The sequence below is a fragment of the Phoca vitulina genome, unplaced genomic scaffold (assembly GCF_004348235.1).
Source record: "Phoca vitulina isolate PV1807 unplaced genomic scaffold, GSC_HSeal_1.0 scaffold61, whole genome shotgun sequence".
Classification (NCBI taxonomy): domain Eukaryota; kingdom Metazoa; phylum Chordata; class Mammalia; order Carnivora; family Phocidae; genus Phoca; species Phoca vitulina.
In genome coordinates this window covers 6,504,138-6,528,945 of record NW_022589764.1, presented here as the reverse complement: position 1 = coordinate 6,528,945, position 24,808 = coordinate 6,504,138, and the positions used below count along the sequence as shown (strand labels likewise).

The 24,808-nt window shown below is 50.5% G+C and overlaps 1 protein-coding gene across 1 annotated transcript in view; it reads left to right on the top strand.

Annotated features, from left to right (window-relative positions):
• Positions 1-24,808, top strand: part of PCSK6 (proprotein convertase subtilisin/kexin type 6) — a gene marked incomplete at its 5' end in the record, with an annotated part of 180,610 nt that overhangs the window by 147,732 nt on the left and 8,070 nt on the right. The window contains 5 exons of the mRNA XM_032391278.1: positions 7,727-7,906; positions 13,604-13,706; positions 14,644-14,840; positions 16,434-16,521; positions 20,120-20,223. Of these exons, the coding sequence (XP_032247169.1) occupies positions 7,727-7,906; positions 13,604-13,706; positions 14,644-14,840; positions 16,434-16,521; positions 20,120-20,223 (672 nt within the window). The remainder of the gene's footprint in view (positions 1-7,726; positions 7,907-13,603; positions 13,707-14,643; positions 14,841-16,433; positions 16,522-20,119; positions 20,224-24,808) is intronic.

The window sequence follows — 24,808 nt, the reverse complement described above, 5'->3', positions numbered from 1 at the left end:
AGAAAGAAAGAGAAGGAAAAAAGCTACTCTTTTTTGTGTATCCATGTATTTCCATTTCTGGTGCTCATTATTCTTTTCTATAGATCCAGTTTTTTATCATTTTCCTTCTGGCTGAAGAATTTCCTTTATCATTTCTTATCATGTTGGCCTGCTGGCCATGAGTTGACTCAGGTTGGATTTACTTCAAAATGTCTTTATTTCAACCAATTTGATTTGTTTGTTTTTAAAAATGTGTATAATTGTTCATTTGTTGACACACTGACTTTGACTCTGGTTTGGGGAAATCCTTGTGATGTTTCCATGACTCCACTCAGTCTTGAATGGAATTTTCACTGGATATAGAATTCTGGGTTGGCAGTATTTTTTTTTAATTTTTTAAAAGATTTTATGTATTTATGTATTAGAGAGAGAGAATGGGGGAGGGGTAGAGGGAGAGGAGAGAGAGAATCTCAAGCAGACTCCATGCTGAGTGCGGATCCTAACCCAGGGGCTCAATCTCATGACCCTGAGACCATGACCTGAGCAGAAATCAAGAGTCAGAGGCTCAACCCAGGTTTCCCCGGGTTGGCAGTATTTTTTAAATTTCAGATTTCAGGGGCATCTGGGTGGCTCAGTCAGTTAATCATCAGCCTTTGGCTCAGGTCATGATCCCGGAAAAATATATCAGATTTCAGCGCTGTAAAGATAATACATTTTCCTCTGACTGCCATTGTTCTGAGGAGAAGTGTTAACATTTACTATGTAAGCCTTGTTTACATCTGAGCCACCTTGTATGCTATGATAACATTTCTTTTCTCGTATTGTATAAGCTAGCAAGTGTGCCATATACAAAAATGAATGAACAAACAAAAAGTATGTTTCCGTATTCCAGCACACACAGCTTCCAATCAGCTTTTGAGTACCTTACTACTGAATATGAAAAAACCCCCTCGAGGACCACCAGACATTTGAGGAAATTATCCAGTGTTAAAGCAGAAATAAACCCTAACAGAGAAGAAACTTGGAGAGGAAAAAGCAAGTCAGGCAGCAAAAGAAACCTTTAGAAAAACTATAATTGGTCATATAAAATAGAAAAATTTAGTTATTCCTCCCCTGTGTAGGGAAAACTCCAGTTATTTCCTACTGAGTTTTTCTCCTGTGCATATCCTCTACTGTTCATACAGAACATTTCACTTCGGACACTTCTAGTCACCAGGTTTGTGGTTTTTTTCCCCCCACAACAAGCAATTCTTAGTCACACCCGTCGGGTGTCCTACAACTTAATTCTGCCACCATCTACCCAGAGATAGCGTCAGATCCCACAGCTTAAGGGCTCAGTCCCACAGGACTGCCCTCCACACCTACACACTCACATACATTTCAGATACCGGTAGCAAGTTCAGGTTTTCACTGGTGCTTTGGACCCCCTGGTCATAGATTGGTGTTCTAAAGAACTCCTCTTGGGAGTCAGTTGATTTGCTAGGACAGCTCACAAAACTCATGGAAGCACTTACTTACACTCAACCAGTTTATTTTTTTTTTTTTTTAAGATTTTATTTATTTATTTGACAGAGACACAGCAAGAGAGGGAACACAAGCAGGGGGAGTGGGAGAGGGAGAAACAGGCTTCCCGTGGAGCAGGGAGCCCCATGCAGGACTCAATCCCAGGACCCTGGGATCATGGCCTGAGCTGAAGGCGGACGCTTAACGACTGAGCTACCCAGGCACCCCAACTCAACCAGTTTATTAAAGGAAATGATAAAGGATACAGATGAAGAGATGAAGAGATACATAGGGAGGGTGAGGTCTGGGAGGGCCCCCAGAACAGGAGCTTCTGTCCCTGTGGAGTTGGGGTGTGTCAACGCTCCTGGTGTGGATGTGTTTGCCCACCTAGAAGCTCCCCAAACCACATACTATTGGGATTTTAAGGAGGCTTCCTCATGTAGGCATGATCAGTTACTGACTTTATTTTTAGCCCCTCTCTAGAGAAGTGGGGGACAGGGCTGAAAATTCCAAGCTTCTAATCATAGCTTGGTCTTTTTGGTGACCAGCCCCCATCCAGGAGCCCACCCAGAGTCACCTCCATAGAACAAAGGATGCTTAGGAATTTACAAGGATTTTAGGTGTCCTGAGTCAGGGACAAGGTCAAAGACAAATATTATAACAAGAGAAGCTCCTAGTGCTCTTCTCAATTAGGAAATGACAAGAGTCTCAGGAGCTCTGTGCCAAGAACTGGAGCAGAGACCGATATATAAATTCTATTATCTCATAGGTGTCCTCAGGAAAGATAAGAGAAAATATCTCATCTATAAAACAAGAACAGGTTTCTGCATTTTGAGAAAATGGAACATTGGGAGAACCAGATCAATGCCTTGAAAATTTTAAACATGAGGCAAAAATTAGAAAGTCAATAGACAGGTTAGAAGACCTGAGGAAATCTCCCACAACATGAAATGGGAGTGGGGTGGGGGAGAAGATATTGAAAACCTAGTAAGAAATGGTGTTAACAGAGTGTTGGGGATATGGGGGAGGACGTGAGTATATGATGGATGGTGTGAGAGTGGGGCTTCTCCATGTCCTACATAGGTTGTCATTGGATGGTGTCTAAAATTGAGAAACCAGGACATAGCATATGAAAATTTAATCAAGTTCAAAGTGCGAAAAGGTGATGTAAAGGACTTCTGTCTTTGGTCTAAACTGTGTAGCATTACTTGACTTGGCAAACTGTCGATGCATGACTTTGAAAGAAGTAAAAAATGTTAAAAAGGTGGTATTTGAGCATTTCCTATCTCACCTTATTGGTGCCATTAAGGAAAATGCTCTTTTCTGCATTGCCATACAGGACGACGATTGTTCTTCGCCAAATGTAGATTTGTTTCTACCCTTCACCTAAATGAACACTGGAGCTTGGAATCTCAGATCCTTTTCCTGGTCCTGAAAATATCGTGTTGAATGGTTTTTATGACTACAAGATCATAGAGAAGGTTCTCCCATCTCCCTGTCTTACATTGGGCTCTGAGGGTGAGCACGCACACGTGTGCATGTGTGCGCACATGCGCATGCACGGGGGGGCCCACACGTGTACACTCTTTCTTGTCCTTTCCAGGTCATTTCCTATATTCCCTTTATTTTCCTCCATCTTTGTTGCCATAATGTGGACCTAAAGTGCATTTTTAATTATGTGTTAAATTTATTGAGTAAATGTTGGGGTTTCTCTCCATGTGTGTATAATACACGTGTGTATGTGTGTGTTGTGTGTATTTCATATAATAGCTTTATTGCAATATAGTGAAATATAATCCACATACCATAAAATCCCCCCTTTAAAGTGTTTTTGTATATTTTTATAAACAGGGAGGTGAGCCTTTTTTATTCCTTCCACCAAGACCTCTTCATTAAACTTTGTAAACTTTGTAAGTCAGGTTCCCTGGCCCTCACAAGGAAAAAACTTCCACTGGGGGGGGGGGGGGGGGGGACTTAAAAATTTTTTTTTTTTTTTTTTTTTCTTTTAGACCTCTTTCTTTACTACGTTTTGACTAAAGAGAATTGCTCCCTGTATGTTTTCAATATAAGGGTGGGGGGGAGGATTAATACGTTCTTTATTGTTAATAACTTCTTATGGCCAAAGAAAACCCAAGAATTCAAAAGTATTAGCTCAGAGTCCTTAGCCTAACAAAACCTTGCCCCCACTTCTACCCTCTTTTGTCTCCAATTGTAAATTCCCCTCTCAAGGATTCCTAATGCTTGATTCAAAATGCCGGGCAGAGAAAAGCTTCATGACTGCTGATACTTTCCTCTTGGCAAATCCAACCCTAGTCTCCCTTAATGCTGGCTCTTCCTTTGAATAATAGGAATAATCCTGTTTGTTCATTACCAATTCAACCCTTCGAGGGGAAATGCTGCACTGAAGATAGTGAATGATGATAAAGCCATTTATTGGCATTAGCCAGGATTACCGTCCGCCTCTCACACAATTATTGTTGCCTGGGCTTTGCTGGTGACATCTGGAGGCAGTCCTGGCAGTGCCCGCCCCAAGTGGTTAATAAGCAGGTGGATTTGTCATTCTTTCTTCTACAGTCTCAGGAATCTGATGGAAAGAAAAAAAACAAAGAATTTGGATTTGGATGTCTTTGAAGACCGCCCCCCCCTCCCCCCCGGAAATTAAGGAATTAATGGTACTGGTTGGGGTTTTATCAGGGCAAACTTGAACAGGCATGCCGAGTGTCTTGAATAGTAAGTAATACGTTCTGGTTAAATGCTTTGACCAAAGCAAGCCGACTTTTTTCAATCCTCCTGCCTTTGCAGGGCAGTTCTGTTGAGGGTGGACCCTGTCTCTGGTCTGGCATAGCTCGCCCCTTCGCCGCCCCCCACCCCCGCCGCAGATATGTTCTCCTACTTTTCTGTGGTTTTCTATACCCATGTGTGTCATCTCCCCAAAGTGAGGGCAGACTCGGGATGGTGAGCATAGAGGGAGTTGGCACTGGGACCTCTTTCTACCTCCCTGGATCCCTTCCCTCCTCATGTGACCAAGATTATAGCACTGTTTGTAATTGCAAACTGGAAACAACCTAAATGTCCATCAGTTGGGGACCGTTAAGTAAATGACTCAGCATCTCTCTGATGCAGTGATGGGAAGGTCACCAAGATGCATGGTTAATGGAAAAAGCAAGGAGCGGAAGGTTCTACCAGGTGTGTTAATAAAGGGGACAGGGCAGAATATATGCTCATATTTGCTTGGCTCAGTCAGTTAAGCACCTGCCTTCAGCTCAGTTCATGATCCCAGGGTCCTGGGATCGAGCCCTGCATTGGGCTCCTTGCTCAGCAGGGAGCCTGCTTCTCCCTCTGCCTGCCGCCCCCCCTGCTTGTGTGCGCTCCCTCTCTCTCTCTGACAAATAAATAAATAAAATATTAAAAAAAAAAAAAGAATAAAATGCCTCTGGAAGGATACATAAGAAACGAGTAATGGAGTCGCCTGTGGTAAGAGAGATTGTGGCCAGGGGACGGGGCTGGAGGAAGACTCTGCTGTATTCCCTTTTATACATTTGGATTTTGAACTATTCGTATTTATTACTTATTCAGAAACATAAACCAAAAGCTCTGAGTACCACAGTTTTTTAAATGGTTTTTCTTTGACTATACAACCACTTTTTTTCATTAAACTAAATTTCTTCTTAAATTATATATGCTGAAGCTTTAAAAAAAAAAAAAAAAATCAAACAGTCCCCAAGGGAATACAGTAAAAATGAAGTCTCTTTTCTGTTCCTGAACCCTAGCCTCCCCCAAGGCAGTTCCTACTGCTGGTTTCTTGAAATTCTTTTTGTTTTTTGCCTTTCAGTTTTATTGAGCTATGACTGACACCCAGCAGTGTACAAGTTTGTTGTTTTATTATAATGTTTTATTATTTATTGTTTTATTATAATGACCTGACTTGCCTATATTGTGAAATAGTTACACACTTATAGAAACAGTAAGTTTGGTTAATATCCATCATCTCATACAGATACACACTCACAAAAAGAAAAAAAAAATGTGATTTTTTTTTTCCCTTGTGATGAGAACTTTTAGGATCTACTGTCTTGGTTTCTTGGAATTCCTTCCACTCTCCCTCCCCCTGCTGGGTGTGTGCTGATCCTGAGCTCAGAGTGGCCTCTCTTGTTTGTCCTACCAAAGCTATATCTGAAAATGCGAATCTAATTTTAGTGGCAACACCCTTTGGTGGGTGTTTTTGGAGACATGATACAGGGTGGAAACAGATCTGGCCTCAAATGACAGCTTACAGATCCTTGCTCCCTATCGTGTGGTCCTCATGCTCCCCCCTTAATCAGTTCCTTGCCCTGCAGTTAACGTGCCCAGCTCCTGTGTGGTTTGGAAATCTGGCTCTAATTTGGTCTTCGGAGGTTGAGAACAGATGATAATTCATAACCGGGGACTGTGTTTTCTGCACTTGCACCCGTGCCAAGTACTTCCCGTGGTGCCATCAACCGTGTGGGCTGCTGTTAGGAACGCGTTAGGGGAATGGCCGTGGAGCATCTAGAAGAACCAGGCCCTTTGGAAGTCCTTGGTGTCCTAGGAGGTAGCTCAGGAATGTGTTTGCAAATTGAAGGACCTGCATCCTCCAGCCCTGGCCAGGCCTGGAGAGACCCATGTGGATGCAGGGCCTGACTTAGGATAGCTTGAGGGCTACAGGCTTTGGGGGCCTGGGACCTCAGTCGGGTAGGGTGTGGCTGTGTGCCGCATGGTATAACCGGATCAGCATCCCACACCACTAGAACGGCACCAGAGTGTGGCCTGGTGCGTGCAGGCCGGTTCTGCCCCTGCCCTCCATGTAGCACCTCGGGCAGGATGGATTACAGCCCATAGGCTTCTGGAGTCTGTGGGCAAGCAGGAGCCTCCTGTTCTAGGATTTCAGGAGAGTAAGATATTCCTGGAATTCAAACAAGAGATCAAGTTAGACCAGCAGAGCTGCCCATGTTGCAAAAATAGTGTATAGACAGATGTCTAAGGACAGATGGCCTGCCATGCAGAGCCAAGAAGGGGAATAAAAGGAGCAGAAGTGACAATAAAAACACACATCAATAGCGAAGAATTGGAGCACTCGTGTCCCTCACCTAAAGCTTTCTGATGGCCAAGAACCCCAGTGATAGAGAATAAAGAGGAAAACAGAGATTTGTCTCTGTCTGACACAGCGATGGAGCTGCCAAAGCCACTGTCCCCAGCTTGGGTCCCGGTGGCCGGTCACGAGGGTTCCTCAAAGTGGCTCACAGCTGGATGACTGTGTGTTGGGCTGGAGCCACGGTGAGTCCATGAGCATGAGCAGTATGTCCCCTGCTGGTCACACCGGACCTCGGCCCCTCATTTGCACAAGAAGGACAGCAGTGACCTCCTCTACGTGATCTCACAGCTCTGACCGCCCAGGGACACAAGAGTAAAGCGGGGAAGGCCGGACCTGTGGCCTGCACCTGGGCTGGCCCCCATGCCTGTCTAACTTGGCTTCTGATGCGTTTTTTTTAATATTGCGGATTTCACGGGCAAATTGCAGTTGAGGTTTCTCACTTCTCTTTACCCCTGGGAAGAGCTAGCAACACGGGCCATCATTCCCACGTGGAGGCGGACGGTGGGGTGGGGTCCCTGCCTTCCCCCTTCTCCATACCGCGCCCTGAGCATGGCTGGATATGCTCCATGTAGCCTGTCCTCTCCGTGCCTCTCCCCTCCCCCCACATAGTCTGGCGTCTGTGCCATTCATACCGCCATTTTTGAGGACATCCTCCCTACACCCAGCCTGTGGAGACATTTGGGTTTGCATTACCACTGTCACCCCATCACACTTCCCTGCTCACCTGGGCCGGCTACACAGGAAGGAGCCCAAGGCCAATCTTCCCGTGGTCCGGGGTGAGGGCTTCTAATAGCAGGACTCCTTGGTAACCCAGCTGTCCCGTTTGGAAGCAGATGGGGCAAGGCTCAGGGCCAGGCCCCAGATCTGCTCTCTGGATATTCCAAGAAGGGGAGGAGGCCAGTCGAGGGAGCTGCAGTGAGACTGGGGGACAGGGAACACGGCCCGGGCAGTCGCAGTGCATCCCTGGTCCTCAGGTGACTAGGAAGGGAGGTGGTGGGTGCGGAGCCCTGCAGTAGGAGCCCTGCACCTCACACTTCTGTGAGGGAGGGAGGGAGGCCTTGGGCCAGGCACCTCGAGAGCTTTCTGGGGGAGGTTTCATGGCTGTCCAGTGAGTCTGGGCTTGGTACCTTTCAGGGAAATTGAAAGAATGGAGCCTCATCTTGTACGGCACCGCCGAGCACCCTTACAACACCTTCAGCTCCCATCAGTCACGCTCTCGGATGCTGGAGCTCTCGGCCCCCATGCTGGAGCCACCCAAGGCTGCTCTGTCACCGCCCCAGACCGAGGTTCCTGAGGACGAAGAGGACTACACAGGTAATGAACTTGTAGCCAGAGGAGATGGCCAGGCCAGCCTCTGAGTTTTGGTTTTCCACTGCGGCTCTTAAAATGTGGGATCGTTCCTGGCAAAAGATGGGGATTATGACAGTGGGTCTTCCTTCTTTCCTGGAAGTTGTAATAATGATGGTAATTTGCACTCACACAGCTCCTTCCACCCACGGCTCTCCTAATATTTTACAGACCAGTAAGTATACTTCAAACCAGTAAGTATTCTCCAACCTTCCCAGGCCGGGAAACAGAAGGTTCCATATGCCCAACCAGAACTGGGACTTGCCCCCTGGCTAATGAGCCTCCTCCTGAGGCCCCGTCTTATCCTCAAAATCTCTCGTCTCATGTCTCAGGCTCCCGACCCTCTCAAGTCCATCCACTTTCTGTCCCTACAGCCAGAAGGTGGGAAGGATGTGGGTCCTAATGGACCCGGGAGGGTTGGGTTGAATGAACATAGCCAGGAAAGGAGCAAGCAGTGGAGGTCTTGACCGCCCTTGAAGGCTGGGATGATGGCCCAGGAGAAGGTTTCAGGACCTTACGTCAGTAGATTCTGATGTCACCACAAACAGGTTAAGCATCTAACAGGAAATAAAGATGCCTTGTGGGAACCCCTCTTCTCCATTGTCGGCGGGGGGCCCCTGGCTCTAGACCTCCAACCCCCTTCCTAGAGACAGCAGCCTGGGGAAGAAGGGCTTCAGACATTTCCAGCCACTGGGCCGGGCACAGTTGTAATTAGCATGTTAGGTCCCTTTCCCTCTGAACCATCCCACGGTGATTTGTGAGAAACCGAGTGTTTCTGGTTGGCATATTTCCCTGAGCTAAATATTACAGCTGCTTGATAAATGATGGGTGATATCTAAGGATATTGATGTTTTGAGTTATCTAATAGCTTCTGAAAAAAGAAAAGTAACAAAACAGAGAATTCCACCGATACATATCGAGCATAAATTATGGTTGATTCAATTTTAAATTTCTTCTCCCGTTCCTTTAAAATGGAGCATTGAATTATGGATGGACTAATCTGCTCTGTTTCCCCCTGTGGTTTATAAGTGGTGGCAAGATTCAGTAATTATTAATAAAGGTCTGATTTTTTTTTTTTCTTAAAATCTGCTACTGACTCTAAACTTATACTATCCTGGAATCTCACAAAGAGACTGCCCTGCAGCCCAAGTGACTTAGTCTTGCCCAAGCCTAGCCTGGATGGATAGAGGGTGTCTCCGTGGGAAGAGGATGTGTTCCTGACTCTCAGGGAAGGTCCCTACAGTCTTGGGGCAAGTGGGACGGGCAGACCAGTCACAGCAGGAAGAGCCAGAGACAGGGAAAGAGTGGGAGAGGGGTGAGATCAGGAGGGTGCTGTGGTGTGGAGGGCGGTGGGAGAGAAGAGGAGGAGGAGGAGGAGCTGGAGAAGGAGGAGAAGGGTGAGGGGGGTGTGGGGGGAGGAGGAGGGAGCAGCCATGTGAGATAACACGGTCAAGGGCTTGTGGGATGGGGCTGCTCCTCCATGGCTCTCATGGAAGCTCAGTCACAGATAAGCCCCCGTACGGAAGCTCAGGGGAAGAGGGTGATTTTGAAGTGGCCCCATGATTATTAGCTTTCTGCAGTTTTAGCAGACGTAAGGCGGGTTGAAGCAGGAGTGGTCGCATGGGGGAGAAGGTTCTCAAGAATTCTGAGAGCTGGCCACGGACGTAGAGGTGCACGGGGATGATGAGCGCAGCCTGGTGGTACCCCACCGAGGGCCTGTGCGTCACGAAGGGGTAGGGGAGTCTGACGCAGCTGTGGTCCCAGGAGACAGCAACAGGGGGCGCTAGCCAGCACTGCACCGGGGGCAGAGATGGGGGGCCAGAGCTCCCGGGGACAAGGGGTAAAGGGGAGGAGGGGAGCAAGGGGCAGAGACAGAGTCCAGCCTCCCAGACTCCTGTGTGAGATGTCTGGGGCCTCACCAGAGCTAGCAGGAGAACCGTCCTGGGAAAGGGCGATGCAGACAGGCCACGGTCAAATTCTCAGCCAACATTGCCCCTGGGAACAGGGACAGAGGAGGTGGCCACAGGTTACTTCCCCAGGGCCATGGCAAGTGGAAATCCACGGTAGTGGTGGAGTCTGTGGTTCCTGAGGTCAACGAAGGTGTGGAAATCCAACTGAGGGGGTAGGGCTGGGAGATCGGGAGGCTGGGGCGTCCAGCAGGAAGGTAGGGCAGTAGCCGCGTGGCTGGGTAAGGTGCCAGGGAAACATGAGTGGCTGAGGTGCTGAAGATGGAGAGCCTGTGGTGACGGCCTGCCTGCTGGGACATGAGCTGGAGGCCACTGGAGAGCACCAGGCATGGCAGTGAGTGAGGCCACCCCAGTGACCCACCTCAGATGCTTGGTTGAAGAGCCCCACCCCAGAGGCAGATTCAGCAGGTCTGGGGGTGCTTGGAGGCTGTGCTAGGTGACTCCAGGTAGTGGGGCTGGGGAGCTAGGATGGTGGCAGGCCCCGGGGAGGTGCTTAGGCTGCTCCAGGAGAGTGGCCTCGAGGGAAGGACAGAAGGTGACAAGGATGAAGGGAAGCCCAAGCTTCAGGAAGGGAGGGTGCGTGGGCTGAGGACGGCTCAGGACAGTGTAGTCAGCCACACAGGACTGAGGGGAGCCAGGAGCCCCCAAAGCCTTGGCCTGGACACGTTCCAGGGCACAGGGGAGTTGATACACAGGACGCGTGCCATGTCCAGTGCAGGACTGTGTCGGGTGACAGACTTAGGGCCCGTCAGCGCCTACCTGGCAGAGCCGAGGCCCGGGTCCCAAGCTGTCAGGAGGGAAGACCAGACCTGCAGTGAGAGGGGTCTATTAGTCTCGTCCGCACTCCTGTCTGCGGTCGGCCACCTCTGTCCCTGCATTCCACCTCATGTCCAGTGGTTTGCCGGTGAGGTTCTAGCATGCTTTTCCTGGACAACATGAATGGCAGGGGAAAGACGGAGATACTTAGCAAGTCTTCCCGTTCCTCCAGATACTGGTCTAAGCACCACCTGATGACAAAGGCCTTCTGGAACTCCCAGGTTGCTTTCTAACATTTTTTGTGGGGCTTTTTGACTCCTGGATTTTCTTCACAAAAGATTTAAGGTAGAGATTTCAAATGAGCCTGTGTCATTCTAACACCCTGTAGATGGGAGTCCGTGGCTAGTCAGTGCATGAATCACACTCCCCTTGTATCTGGAGACTTGGGGTTATATGCTCACCCAGGGAATGTGCTACAGCATTCTGAAAAAAGCACGTGCAATCTTAGGAGTGATGGAGTGAGTGGGATAAGACAGCCAGCCAAGTAGATTGAATCTAAGAACACTTCCTCGAGAGGTGAATCTTGATACTGGGCTTTTTGAGACAACTCAAGCAGACAGCCATACTAGAGGGTGCTTATCGATACTCATCCAAGTGTCCTGCCTTGGGCAGTGTCTTACCAAGCTGTTCACTGGGGGCTGCACATGGCTGGTTAGCTAGACGCCGGTTGGGTTTTGCTGCCTTCACTGTTGGGTGGACCCCATCCTTGCACGGGGCTCCCTTTGGGTTATTAACTAAACTCTCCACCGCAGAGAGGCCCTGGGAGGGAGCAAGAGGGTGAAGTCCAGTCCACACAGCATGAACCAGGCCTTCCCCAAGGCTATCCCTCTCTTGGGACATCATAGAACTTTCTGTTTGTGGATGTTTCCCAATTTCCACCCACTCTTCTTTCATCCATTCTCTCACCCTTGAGCCACTCAGCAAATGTTTATTGGGTATCTGCCCTATGCCAAATGCCTTTCTAGGTGCTGGGAATATAGCAATAAACACCCTAGTCCAGATCCCGCCTCCTGCAGGTCCTGTCTCCCATGCCAGGAAAGAGTGGGGAAATTGTCCTCTCTCCTCCCTGTCCCCCCCAAAATTTCCTTGAGACTGAAGAAATTGTTTACTTTATCGAACAAGACAGACCTGCTGCTTCTCTTAGATTTCTGGGGGAGAGATCACTATGGAAGACAGTGGTCCTTAAGGTGATGTATCCTCGGGGCCACTGCAGGAGGGGCTGGGTGGGAAGGGCAGAGCCCAGTAGTCCAAATCCTCTGTGTCTTCAGCGCAGTGGGTCATTAAAAACAATGTGGCAGGCAGCGAGGCTTTCTGAGGCTGTCCCCCATAGATGGCCCGGAATAAGGCGGACAAGAATCAAATCAAATGAGAATTGACTGCAAAATAGCCCAACAGTCTGGAGCTGGGGAAGGGGGTGGGGGTGAGGGGAGGCTCAGTGATAAGCTTTGGGCCCGTCAGGCCGAGTGCTAGAACTCAGACTGGAGGCACGGACTCCAGAGCCCTCCCCAGCCCAGCCCAGCGCAGCGCGCTCCCCGGGACGAACGCAGCCTTGAAAGGGGTCACAGTGGGACCCACAATGAAAACTTTGGAAATATCAACAACAGTAAACCTTCGGGGAGGGAAGCAAAATAAACCGGGTCTAACACTAGGAAGGTCTGCAGGCCCTTTAAGGACGAATGAAGAGGGCTTTGTGCACCTCAGCAAAGACCCATTGTGGGCAGCAGAGAATGGGGACTTTTGTCTCTGCCTACATCCCCATGAAATGCTGGTGGCCAGCAAATCACCTCTTCTTTGCTTCTGAACTCGCTCCCCACCCCTTCCAACAACTCAAACCTTACAGAAGGCTTTTTTCTTCTAAAGACTCAAAAGCCCTCATAATACCCCGCTGGGCTCCCCCCACCCCAACATGGGGAGGTTTCCTGGAGCCATTGCCCAGAGCGGGAGGAACAGGGTCAGGGGTAAGGCAGGCGGAGGGTCCCACCGCAGTGCTTGTTCTTCTTCGGCAAGCTGTGGTCACGTTCTTGAGGCCAGGCGAACGGGACACCTGTGGCCCTGCCCCACCCGGGCCTGAGGGCACTAGACATTTCCTGATGGGCTCATCCGTGTGGCACCCCCGCAGGGCAGCCCCGCAAGAGTGAGGCTTGCTGGAGGCCACCGAGCTCTCCGCATTTCTCTCCACCGCAGGCCCCAGAGTCAGAATGTGGGGATTGGGGGGGACTTGGGGGAAGATGGGGTGGCCCACAGCAGAGGCCGAGAGGGAAGGAAGCTGCAAAGGTTTGCAGAAAAGGGCCCATCCCGTCCCCACTGAGAGATAGCCGCACCCCGTGGTGCTGAGCTTGCAAATCCATCCTGTTCCCCCCCCCCACTGCACGTAGGGAATCCTCTTCTCCACCTTTCCTGCTTAATTCCTGTCGGATCATCACTGCCTAGCAGCAGCTTCCCTCGTGCCCTTGACACCTCATACTGCATTGTTTTGTCCTTCATGCTGGGAATCAGGAGCGATGGCCAGTCCCGGGATCACGACCCCCGATGCAGGGCAATGCCCTGAGGAAGGGGGTTCTCGGCCTCTCTCCTGCCATCGCACGCTGCTCGTCTCGTGCATGTGGGTCCCCACCTACCTTGGGCTCTTTTCCTCTTTCTCGGGCTGCCATGTGAGTCATCAGACCCTCTGACGCTGGAGCCCGGGGCCAGGCTCAGCTCTCAGCCGCAGCCAAATTGCCGTGGGGGCGGACGCTCCGTCCAGCCCCGGCAGCCCCACCACTCTCTCGGGAAGCTCCTCTGGCCCCTCCTAGGCTGTGATGCCCTGACACAGGCTCTTAGGGGACTGAATTGGGTTGACAAAGCATCTCTATGGGTGAAAGGAAATGCTTGTTTCTTTAAGGTCTGTGCCATCCGGAGTGTGGAGACAAGGGCTGTGATGGACCCAAAGCAGACCAGTGCTTGAACTGTGTCCACTTCAGCTTGGGGAGTGTGAAGACCAGCAGGTAACGGGCTGCGGCTTCCGATCGCGTGTCCTGGAGCCCCTCAGAGGACCACCAAGGTGACCTGTTCCTGGCTGTGTGCTTAGCACCCCCGCAGCCTGGTGCCCTACTTAGGAAGTCATGTCGTACCCCTCCCAAAAAAGGAGATGCCACTGCGATTAACTATTTGGGAATTGTGTAAGTTTTAGTAACTTCTCGTCCTCATCACACAAGTAATTCACGCCCACGACAGAGAGATCCGAGGTGGTATCTGTGCTCCGAAACTGTCTTCTAGCCATTTTGTTAAACAGAAGTGGGTCAGACTGAGTAGGCCAAGGCTGACCGCTTGGGAACTAGGGACAGATGTCATTTTAGAGGCCAGTGCTGTTCTAAAAGCCCCACGGGCCAGGCCTGGGGAGCTCCCACCCCCGAATGTCCAGTCAGCCGTGCGGCCACGCGGCGCTACGGGCGTGACCCTTGTGGGGTCCCCGAGCTCCCAGACACAGCCGCACTCACCCTGCGCCGTGCAAAGGCAGTCAGCCTGCTTGCTGCCTTTACTCACTGCCCACGAGACTAGCTCCCCAAGGGCACCAGCGGTGAGGTTACAGCAGAGCTACGAATTCCAAAAGTCAAATACCATCATCCAGGTGCCATTGAGCGCCCCCTCTGGGGAGACTTTGAAAGGCAAGCAGCCTAGGTTCTTATCCAAGTCCCGGCCCCTCTCCGGTGTACTTAGGAACCTCTCAGCTGTGCTCACCAAGTCCACGGGCATATGTGGTTTAACCTTCACCCCGGGGCCTTTGTCTCCCTCTGAGTTTTGCTGACTTAGGGGGCGGAGGGACAGCTAGAATTTCTTCTCCAGCTAGGTGCCCTGCCTCAGCAGGACCCAGCAGTGCTGCCGGCTTCCAGGGTGGTGGCGGGGCGGGGTTGGAAAGGTCCTCTGTGGCTCCTGATCCCACAGGAAGTGCGTGAGCGTGTGCCCCCTGGGCTACTTTGGGGACACAGCAGCAAGACGCTGTCGCCGGTGCTACAAGGGCTGTGAGACCTGCTCGGGCAGGAGCCCAACCCAGTGCCTGTCCTGCCGCCGCGGGTTCTATCACCATCAGGAGATGAACACCTGTGTGACATTCTGTCCTGCTGGATTTTATGCTGATGAAAGTAAGTGCATGTCTGTGTGCATAGGCATGATGAGTCAGCCCCCCTCTCTGGGCTGGGGTCCCTTCTCCTGGGAGAATTTCCCCAGGGAATCTGGCACCAGCTTATGGACCTGGTAGTCAACATTGGGAGAAAGGCCTTCCTAGGAAGCACTGCGGAGCTGAAACCAGGATTCAAGTATGGGCAGAAGGTTTTCAGTCCTTTAAAGACAAAGAGGAGCCTCTGGGCCAGTGTTAATTGGGCTCAGAAAAGATGGGCTGGTCTTTGTGGCACATTTTACAGGTAGTGACCACACCCCTAAGACGTGGGTGATGCTTTCCTGGTCTTGCAGATGAGAAAACGAAGCTGAGAGGCGGCACAAAGCCCATAGCTAGTAATGACACAGGTGGGACTTGAACTCAGAGCCGCAAAACCAGGGGTCCTGCCGTTCCACCAGGCCCAGGAAGGTGGGTGGATGGGGGGGGGGGGCTCTGGGACTCAGGACCCCAAGCCAGGGTTTCACCAACGCACCTCGCCCCAGAAGAGGCAAAAGCTAGGGTCTGGGTTAAACAGATGGAAGATAGTTCTCAAGTTCAAAGAAGCTACCGTTTTGACGTTGGCGATTTGTGTAGGTCAAAGCCTTCCCACAGAGGCCCTTGCTATGCAGGAGGGATTATTGATCCAGCCTGTGATGGCATTACAGTTCTTCCTGTGGAGAAGGAGCCAGGAAATCTTTAAAGACACATAAAGCCACCGAAGAACCAGAATCTCTTTAGAGGAAAAACCCATTATCTTGCAAGATGCATTTCACTGCCTTTGCAAACACCTGTCCTAGGCTACCAGCCAGGCCTGTTTTCCTGGTGGAGGTTCCTTCATCCCCACCCTGCTTCCAAAGCAAGAATCAGCCACCCTCATTGACCCAGCATCCTCCCTGAACAGCTGCTGCCTGCGTGTAAGGCCAGCTATGGGGCCCCAAGGAGGAGGCACGGAGGTGTAGCAAACAGCCCTGAGCTTCCAGGCCCAGACGCAAGGTGGCGATGATGAGGTGCCAGAAGGAAAGACCAGATAAGAACAGGCAAAAGCTCGCGGGGTTGTGACCCAGCATTTCCCCAGGAGGTGTGATGGGCGTCCTAAATTTATGTCTCAGTCTTTGTAACTACCAAGTCTTTAATAAGGTCCCCTATGAAGGCACCAGTGGGCAGCTCTGAGGCCTTTGTAGGCTCCAACCCTGTCCCTTTTTTTTTTATATATATATAAAGACTTACACCTGATTAATCTCTGCTCAGTCAGCCAGGAATTGGTTTCAGTCCTGGTTGAAACAAACAGAAGCAGAGCGTGTCTCCTCTGGAAAGGGCCCCCCCTCCAAAGCCTCGAGGTTGTGTAAGGGCTTTCATTTACTCCCGAAAGGAGAGGAGAGAGACCTGTGATCCCACACGTGGGCCTGCGGTCTGGACGTGGCCTCTGGCTATTTGATCACTCTATCATCCCTCCTGGAGGCTGACACCAGTGACGAACTGTTCTATCAACCCCGCTTTGAAATGCCAGAGTCTTCTCTGCCCAGGATTGAGTCACATCTCTTCTTCTCCTTCCTCTTCTCCTCATCTTCTTTTTCTCCAGGTCAGAAAAATTGCCTTAAATGCCACCCAAGCTGTAAAAAGTGCGTTGATGAACCAGAAAAATGTACTGTTTGTAAAGAAGGATTCAGGTAAAACCCTCCCTTCAGACCTGAAGAACAGCAGAGCGTTTGTGCTTTTTTGTTGTTTGTTTCTGTCATTGGTTTACCAAGTTTTGGCAACTTTTTCCTAAAAGATAAAAGCAGAGGCCCAAAGCCCTTCAGGGTAAAGATTCTGAGTCTAGAAACCAGAGTTCCACTTGGAGATTGATGTTTAAAACAGAAAGTTAGGGGGCCCCTGGGTGGCTCAGTCGGTTAAGCGTCTGCCTTCAGCTCAGGTCATGATCCCAGGGTCCTGGGATCGAGCCCCGCGTCGGGCTCCCTGCTCAGTGGGGAGTCTGCTTCTCCCTTTTCCTCTGACCCTCTGCCTGCTTGTGTTCCCTCTCTCTCTCTCTCTCTCTCCAAATAAATAAGTAAAAATCTTTAAAATAAAATAAAATAGAAAGTTAGGGGAAAGGTAAAATCTCCCCCTTTTATGCAGTACTTGGGGAACTAGTGAAAACAATAATCAGCCCTACCATGTAAAGCAGAGTGGCTGCTGGGAAGGTGAGGATTCTAACGGAGCTCCCGCTTTCAGGCACCAGGAAGGGCTTCCACTCCCGTGCCCCTCCCATTGCAGGAGGCATTGCGAAGCCCACCCTCCCTCTCTAGTCTCTGCCTTCTCTTTTTTCCCAGCTCTGGTATCTCCTTCCCTGCTCTGGGAGCTTGCTTCCTGGGGTTGCTTTTTAGATACCTGGTTTTCCCTCTCCCCCCAAGCTCAGGACACGTCTGCTTTAAAAACATTTTACTGGGTTAATGATTTTTATTGGAATATTTTGAAATGTTTGTTTAGCCCATTGAACACAACCAAATTGCATTGAATGCAACCAAATAAACATTACGTGTTCCTCCAAGTTACTGTCTAGAGCTTAGAAAACATTCTATTCAAAACTATGCTATGAACACTCCCATAGTCCATGGACTAGAACCAGGGTCCGCATGTTAAGGAAGAAAGGGAAGGGTCCTTGAGAGAGATGCTTCCCCCCTGCAGTGTGTGCACGGAATTACCAAGGCTCCTGTTCAAATGCAGATTCTGGTCTAGCCGGCTTGGAGCAGAGCCCACTGCTCTACATTTCTAACAGGCTCCCAGATGATGAGGATGCTGCCAGGACTGAAATTCACCAGTAGAGTTGAATGTTTTTGGAGTAGGTACTGATGAGAACAATTTTACAAGCCCTTCTTCCAGATGCTTGTAAATAGTGTCTCATTTAAATCTTCAAAGCAGGGCGCCTGGGTGGCTCAGTCATTAAGCATCTGCCTTCGGCTCAGGTCATGATTCCAGGGTCCTGGGATCAAGCCCCGCACTGGGATCGAGCCCCGCACTGGGATCGAGTCCCGCATCGGGCTCCCTGCTCGGCAAGAAGCCTGCTTCTCCCTCTCCACTCCCCCTGCTTGTGTTCCCTCTCTCGCTGTGTCTCTCTCTGTCAAATAAATAAATAAAATCTTTAAAAAAAATAAATCTTCACAGCAACCTAGGACATAGATATTATTTTTTTTAAGATTTTATTTATTTGAGAGAGAGAGAGAGAGAGTGTGTGTGTGTGTGTGTGTGAGTAGGGGGAGGGGCAGAGGGAGAAGCAGGCATGACGTGGGACTCGATCCCAAGACCCTGAGATCAGGACCTGAGCCGAAGGCAGACACTTAGCCAACTGAGCCACCCAGACGCCCCTAGGATATTGATAATATTACTCCCATTTTACTCACTGGGGAGAGAAACTGTTTGCCCAGGAAGTGCGACGACGCTGCCTTCGTGAGGTCCCCCTTAGCCTGCCCTTACTCTTCCAGATCAGGGAGAGGAAGATCAGGAGAGAAGCGGGTCCCCGGCCCAAGCTCCCGGGAGTCTGGGGGAGAGGCAAGGGAAGCAGGACCCCCAGAGTCACACATCACGCCCGTGGTCCTGTAAACCTGTTGGCTGGACAAGGCAGGATTAACAGTGGAAGGATGAAGTGGTCAAGGAAGGAGGTCCCCAAAGGGGAAAGGTGGCATTGAGCTGGGGGCCGCAGCTGGGGGCCCCGAACAGGCACTCCCACCTGGGCTCCCAAACCCCAGGCAGGTGTCAGCGGTTGGGAGGAGGCAGGGAAAGGCTCTGGGGTCCAACTCACTGGAACTTGTTTCCTGCCTTGGGAGCACTGGGGGAGTCCCAGGGAGCTGGTTTCTGGGTCCTGTGAGTCCCGTGGGAGAGAGGAGGTCAGCTGCTCAGGGCAGGAATAGGGTCACGTACAGAAAATGCCCACCAAGGAGGAGCCACCCAGATGGAAGCAGCGGTTCCAGGCACAACAAGCATGCAGAGAGGCACGCAAACTCGGAAAACATCGTCAGCCATAATCCACAGAAAGCTTCCTTTTATTGCCCAATATCCTTTTAAGCTGTGGCTTCAAATCATCGCTGTCACATTAAAGCGGTGAGAGCGGCCGAGCTGCTGACTCGCAGCCATCCATCTCTTTAGGGGATAAATGCTGGAAGGGGTTCGAGGGGAAACATCAGTTACTCAAGACTGGATTTAACTGCCAGTCTCGGTGGCCCCGGAGCCCTGAGCCGGCACCCACCGTGGATGCGGAGAGGCTTCCAGACCCCCTGACACCTCCCCACAAAACGCAGGATTCTCTGGATCTCGCAAACACGCCAGAGCACTTGTCCCCTGTGCCTGGTGGCAGACAGCTTAGGACATGTGCATCAAACGCAGTGTAATCTTGCGAACTGAAGAAATCCTCGTAGCAGACACACTACCGTGTGCCAGATGACCACTGCAGGGTTTCACGAGTCTTTGCTCATTTAGTCCTCAAAACAAGCCTTCCGATGCGGGAGCCGTGCTTGTCCCAGTGCACGGGAGAGGAGACAGGTGAGGGGACAGCCCATGCTGGCCTACCCGGGGTCAGGGCGGCACAGCTAGGAAGTGGCCAAGGCAGGATCCCGGAATGGGCGGTCCAGCTCCAGAGAGGATTCCAGAATCCTCACACTCGTAGGTTCTGCTGCATCGTGAGCAAGGTGAAGTAGGCACCCACGGGGTGAGCCAGGAAGGAAGGAACGGTATCAGGCGGGGCCTGTCGGGTCCCAGGAGCGGACGTGATTTCCAGGTTGTTGTGAGGGACCGGAGGTTTCCAGCAGGGTGGAGTCAGGCATGGATCGGGCTTTTCGGACCTGTCTGGCCACCGCCACCCCCATTCACACGTCATCAGTGCTCACACTGCGTGGAGGCTGGGACTGAGCCAGCCTGCCTCCGGGGCTGACCCACACAAGCTCACTTTCTCCTCTCAGGGTTTGGCTTCCAGTTTGGTTCATGTCGGTGCAGAGAAGCCAGCAGAGACCACGAGAGAGCCTGAGCCGAGAGAGAGCCCGAGGATTCGGCCCCGGGGATTGGGGTTGGAGCCTGGGGCTTCTGGGTCCGGGCCATCCCTTCCTGCGGGGCCTCGGGCTGACTTAGGACCACTCTTTCCCTGCTTTCGTTAGCTTGGAACCTCAAGCGACACAAAGAGCCGTGCTTTAGCAACTTCCCTTCCCTCTCATGAAAGGCGATTGAGAGCGGATCGTAATTTCATTAGAATTTTGGAAGGGATATGAAAACAAGCTTTCTTTTTTTTTTTCTTTTCAACAGCCTTGCACGGGGCAGCTGCATTCCAGACTGTGAACCAGGCACCTACTTTGATTCTGAGCTAATCAAATGTGGGGAATGCCATCACACCTGCCAAACCTGTGTGGGTGAGTTCATCACGTGCAGGGGCCTTGCTTTCATTATGCCCGACGGTTGGAACCTGGGTCACTGACTCTGGGCGAACTGTCTCAAAGCCAGGAAAACCCCAAGACTCCCTGGGCTTCGCTGGGTATTGCAACATTCAATCACAGGGGCCCTTCCAGGGGACTGGAGTGGGGGAAGGGGGAAGGGGGAAATTAGCGTTTATTTATTTTTATTTTTTTTTAAGATTTTATTTATTTATTTGAGAGAGAGAGAATGAGAGAGAGAGAGCACATGAGAGGGGGAGGATCAGAGGGAGAAGCAGACTCCCCGCCGAGCAGGGAGCCTGATGTGGGACTCAATCCAGGGACTCCAGGATCATGACCTGAGCCGAAGGCAGTCGCTTAACCAACTGAGCCACCCAGGCGCCCCGGAAATTAGTGTTTAATGGGGACAGAGTTTCAGTTGCGGGGGGAGATGAAAAGTTCCGGAGATGGATGGTGGTGATGGACAGCTTCATGCCAGTGCAGATGTATTTCATGCCACTGAACTGTACCCTTAAAAATGGTTGCTACAGTAAATTTGATGTTCTGTTCCTTTCCTCACAATTTTAAAAACTCAAAATAAAGAAAAACCATAAGACCTCACTTTGAATGAGCCAGCCTGGGTTTCCCCGGCCTGAGAAGCCCAGCCAGGTGGCGGATGCTCTGGGGGCCGTGGAGGGAAGCGAACCGCTCAGGAGCTGCTTTGCCTGGAGCTCAGCCCTCCCCGCAGAAAGGCAAGAATATAAAGCTTCCGAGAGGTGGGGGCAGATTCCGGTGGTGAAGCCAAGGAGGCTCTCTAAAAAACATAGCCTTCCTTCTTTGTACCTAGCTTCCCTTATTTTGAACATTTTATTCAAAGAGGAAAAGGCTTCTATAAACGGTTTTATGTGTATTATAGTTCCCCACAAAGATGATAGCACAGATGTCTCCCAGGCACTGTTTTTATGCAGAAGAGCAGAGAATGTGCTCGTTTTATGGGGTTTCCTGTTGCAGAGTTATTTGCACTAGATGTTGAAGTGCATTATGGGTTTTGTGGGCTCGGATACACTACAGGTTAAGTCTTCTCCTCCTGACCCTCACGTGAGCCCCATGTGGGCATCAGCTGTGCTTTCCAGGTGTGGACAGGAAGCGAGGCTGTGGCCAGGGCCGGCACCCCAGAAGCCTGCAGGGGATGTGCATTCCTGGGACACCCTTCCTGGGACAACCCCATAGTAGCGGGAGCTCAGCATTTGGAAGCGTTCTCCACCCCTGGCAGTTGAGCTGTTTTTCCTAGCCATTTGCCCTCTTATTTTTTTGCTCTCATTCTTATTCTTTGTTTTCTTTGTCCCCTTGTTTAGCCCAGGTTGATTAAGGAGCAGCGCCGATGTCACTTATTTAAATTTCAGAGTCACCGTATCCATAAAATTCAGAAATGTGTCTTTACACCGCTTTTGGTTTCAATAATTCAATTTACTTTTCTTTCTCCGCGGCCCCAGGCTGCCTGTTGGCAAATAGCTTTATAGAGATGCTCGTAGTTTCTCCTATCTCAACCCAGTGACTTTTCTGTCACTTCAGGCATTTAATTCAAGGGCGTGCGGGGCTAGGCTGTCTGGGGGGGATGGGGGGTGTCTCCCTTCCTCCATGTGCCCGCCTGCCTGGCTTCCTTCTGAGCTCCTGACATGCACGCATCCACTCCCTGGCAGCTTCCCCGGGAGAGGACCGACTTCTCTGCTCTGAGTTGCCTGGAGGTTTTTTGCTCTGTGTCAGATGTGATTCTGTGTCAGAAGCTGCTGTTCTTAGCTGTCAGCTCCCCAGCCCCTGGAAGCCCCAGGCCCACCCACCTAGCCTTTCCCTCCCTGCCCCAACTCAGTGATCACTGCTGCCCATCACCGATACGGGGGTATGGTCATGGGCAGGGTGGTGGTCGGGGACAAGTGCAGGGTGGGACATGGTGGCATCTGTCTCCACCCGGGGCTGGCAGTGCCCCAGGGCATTTGGACGAGCCTCTTGCCTATCCTGGTCCAGATACCCAAAGTCCTGGTATAGAGGATGTGACCCCTTGGGGTTGCTTGACAGCCATGGGTTGCTGTAGAGGACCCGTGGGACGGGGAGGTGCCTGGCTCAACTTGTCCCCAGCTGGGGCATGGCACACTGGTCAGGACTGTGCAGCTGGTAAAGCATATGCATGACAAGTTGAGTGGTGGTGACCCAGGTCTGTGTGAGGGTCAGCCCTCGCCCATGGGCATCCCTTCCTCAGGCCTCTGCCCAAGGGAGAAGGGCATGAAATAGCAGATAAAAGCTCCAAGACAGCTGGAGAGAGAGATTGCAGAAGCAAGGAAAGCACGTTATATGTTAGTACCCTTAATAGCACATTTTTCCTGCATTTGGAACAAGGACCTCACGTGTTCACTTTGTAGTAGGCCTCACAAATGATGTATTGGGTCCCGAGTAAGCAAACCCCATTTTGCTCTTAGTGTTAGGATCTGTGGATGCTTTGCAAGTATCTGAAGCCTGTAAAGACTTGTGACTTATTAGAATCCTTAAGAGACTTTGGGTTCTCAAGTTCATAGATTGTGGTAATTGTGAAAATAGTTGGTCCTGAAAATTTGTGTTTAATCAGCTTTTTTTGTTGCAGCAAAATATCCCTATCATCATTTTGCCATCTTAACTGTTTTTAAGTGTACATTTCAGTGGCATTAAGTCATTCACATTGTACCTCACCACCATCCGTTTCCAGAACTTTCTCCTCTTCCCCAGCTGAATGTGCTTCGTCCACTTTCAAGTTTAGTAAATTGAACTTTTAAAAATAAATACAATTGACCCTTGAACGACGTGGGTTTGACCTGCGTGGGTCCACTTAGACATTGATTTTTTTCAGTAAATACAGTAGAGTAAATGTATTTTCTTTTCCTTATGATTTTCTTAACCATTTTCTTTTCTCTAGCTGACTCTATTCTAAGAATGCAGTATATCATACGTATAACACACAATATGTGGTAATTGACTGTTTATGTTATTAGAAAGGCTTCTAGCCAACAGTAGGCTCTTAGTAGTTAAGTTTTGGGGGAATCCAAAGTTATATGCAGATTTTTGACATCATGAGGGGTTGGGGCCCCAACCCATGTTGGTCAAGGGTCAACCATACAAACACAAACGGGGGTTCTTTCCCACCACAGAAGCTCTTTAGGCATTAAGGACCCTAGTGACCGAGGCAGGAGAATGTGGGTAACAGGGTTCAGCAGGGGAGGCCCCCAGCAGGGACAGCCACAGAGACCACACAGCTCCTGAGGCCCTGGGCTTCCAAGGGCCAAGTGGCCAATGCCGAATGCTCCCTGGAGATAAATGATGGGGATGGGGGGGGTGGCCAAAGCACAGGAGCAGTCTTCCATCTACAATGACATAACGTAACTGGACAGAAACCCTACACGTTTATGGGGCATTGCGGTGAAGGAAGGAGGACATCCCACATGGACACTATGGGTGGGTAGGCAGTTGTTCATTATGGAGGCCCTTGACCCCTAAGGGGTCCTGCTTCTGCATCCCACTCACAATGCTGGATGAGCTCAGAATTCCCTTTCAGGCCTAAAGTTGTGGTTCTGAGAGATGAAACCAGCTGCCAGAGCACTGAGCCTTGGGGCTGGTGGGACCACCCTGCAGACCCCCGTCTATAAGGGGGTTTTCCCTTGACACAGCCAAGAGGCCCCTTCTAAGTCCAGAAGCTACTCCAGGAAAAGAGCCCAAGATCACTGCCTTAGCTGCCAGGCCTCAACCAAAGACCACAGTGGAATTAAAGGAAGAAGTTTAACAAGGGTCTGTGGTCACCATACGCATCTAAGAGGACTTCTCCCCATGTTCAACCCCCTAAGCTATCAGCCAGTGACCACCTTGCTGTCTCTGCCACCCCATCAGGTGCTTCTCAGCGACATTTGGCAGAGTAGACTCCCGTGGCGTACTGCTTGTTAAATGAGTGAATGAACAAATGGACAGACGGATAGCAATTTCTTCATTCTAGACCAACATCTGCCGCAGGCTGATGAGTCTACTTGGTTGAACTGCAGGTTCTCCCTCTTGGTCCTTCCTTCTGAGCTTTTGTCTCTTGGGGTTGCCATTCCCCACTCCATAAGCCCTTAGTTGTTTGTTCTCTGTTGTCAAAAATGGCCTGGTTGTCCACACGGACTTCCTGTCCACACCATCCCCCCCCAAATCTCTACCTTTGCTTTTCCCACATCCTACAAGGTGATCTGTCCCAAAGAAATATACGAGCTGCAAACGTGAGCCGTTGATACGATGTTAAATTTCCTAGAGGAACAGGCAGAAATAAGGATAATAACATAGCTTATTTAACCCAGTGTACCTAAAATATCATCATTTCAATATAGAATGAACATAAAAAATAAGCACTTTTCCATTCTGTTTTTATGCTAAGTGTTTGGAATCCAGTGTGTTATGGATTCTGCATTTCCAGCATGTCTCAGTTTGGTGCAGCACATTGGTGCAGTCCTCCAAGCCACACCGGGCTGCCTCCAGCAAAAAGCAGTAGGACCGAGGCCTCTTGGCAAGGAAATACTTGGAGTCAGGGCCATCAGAC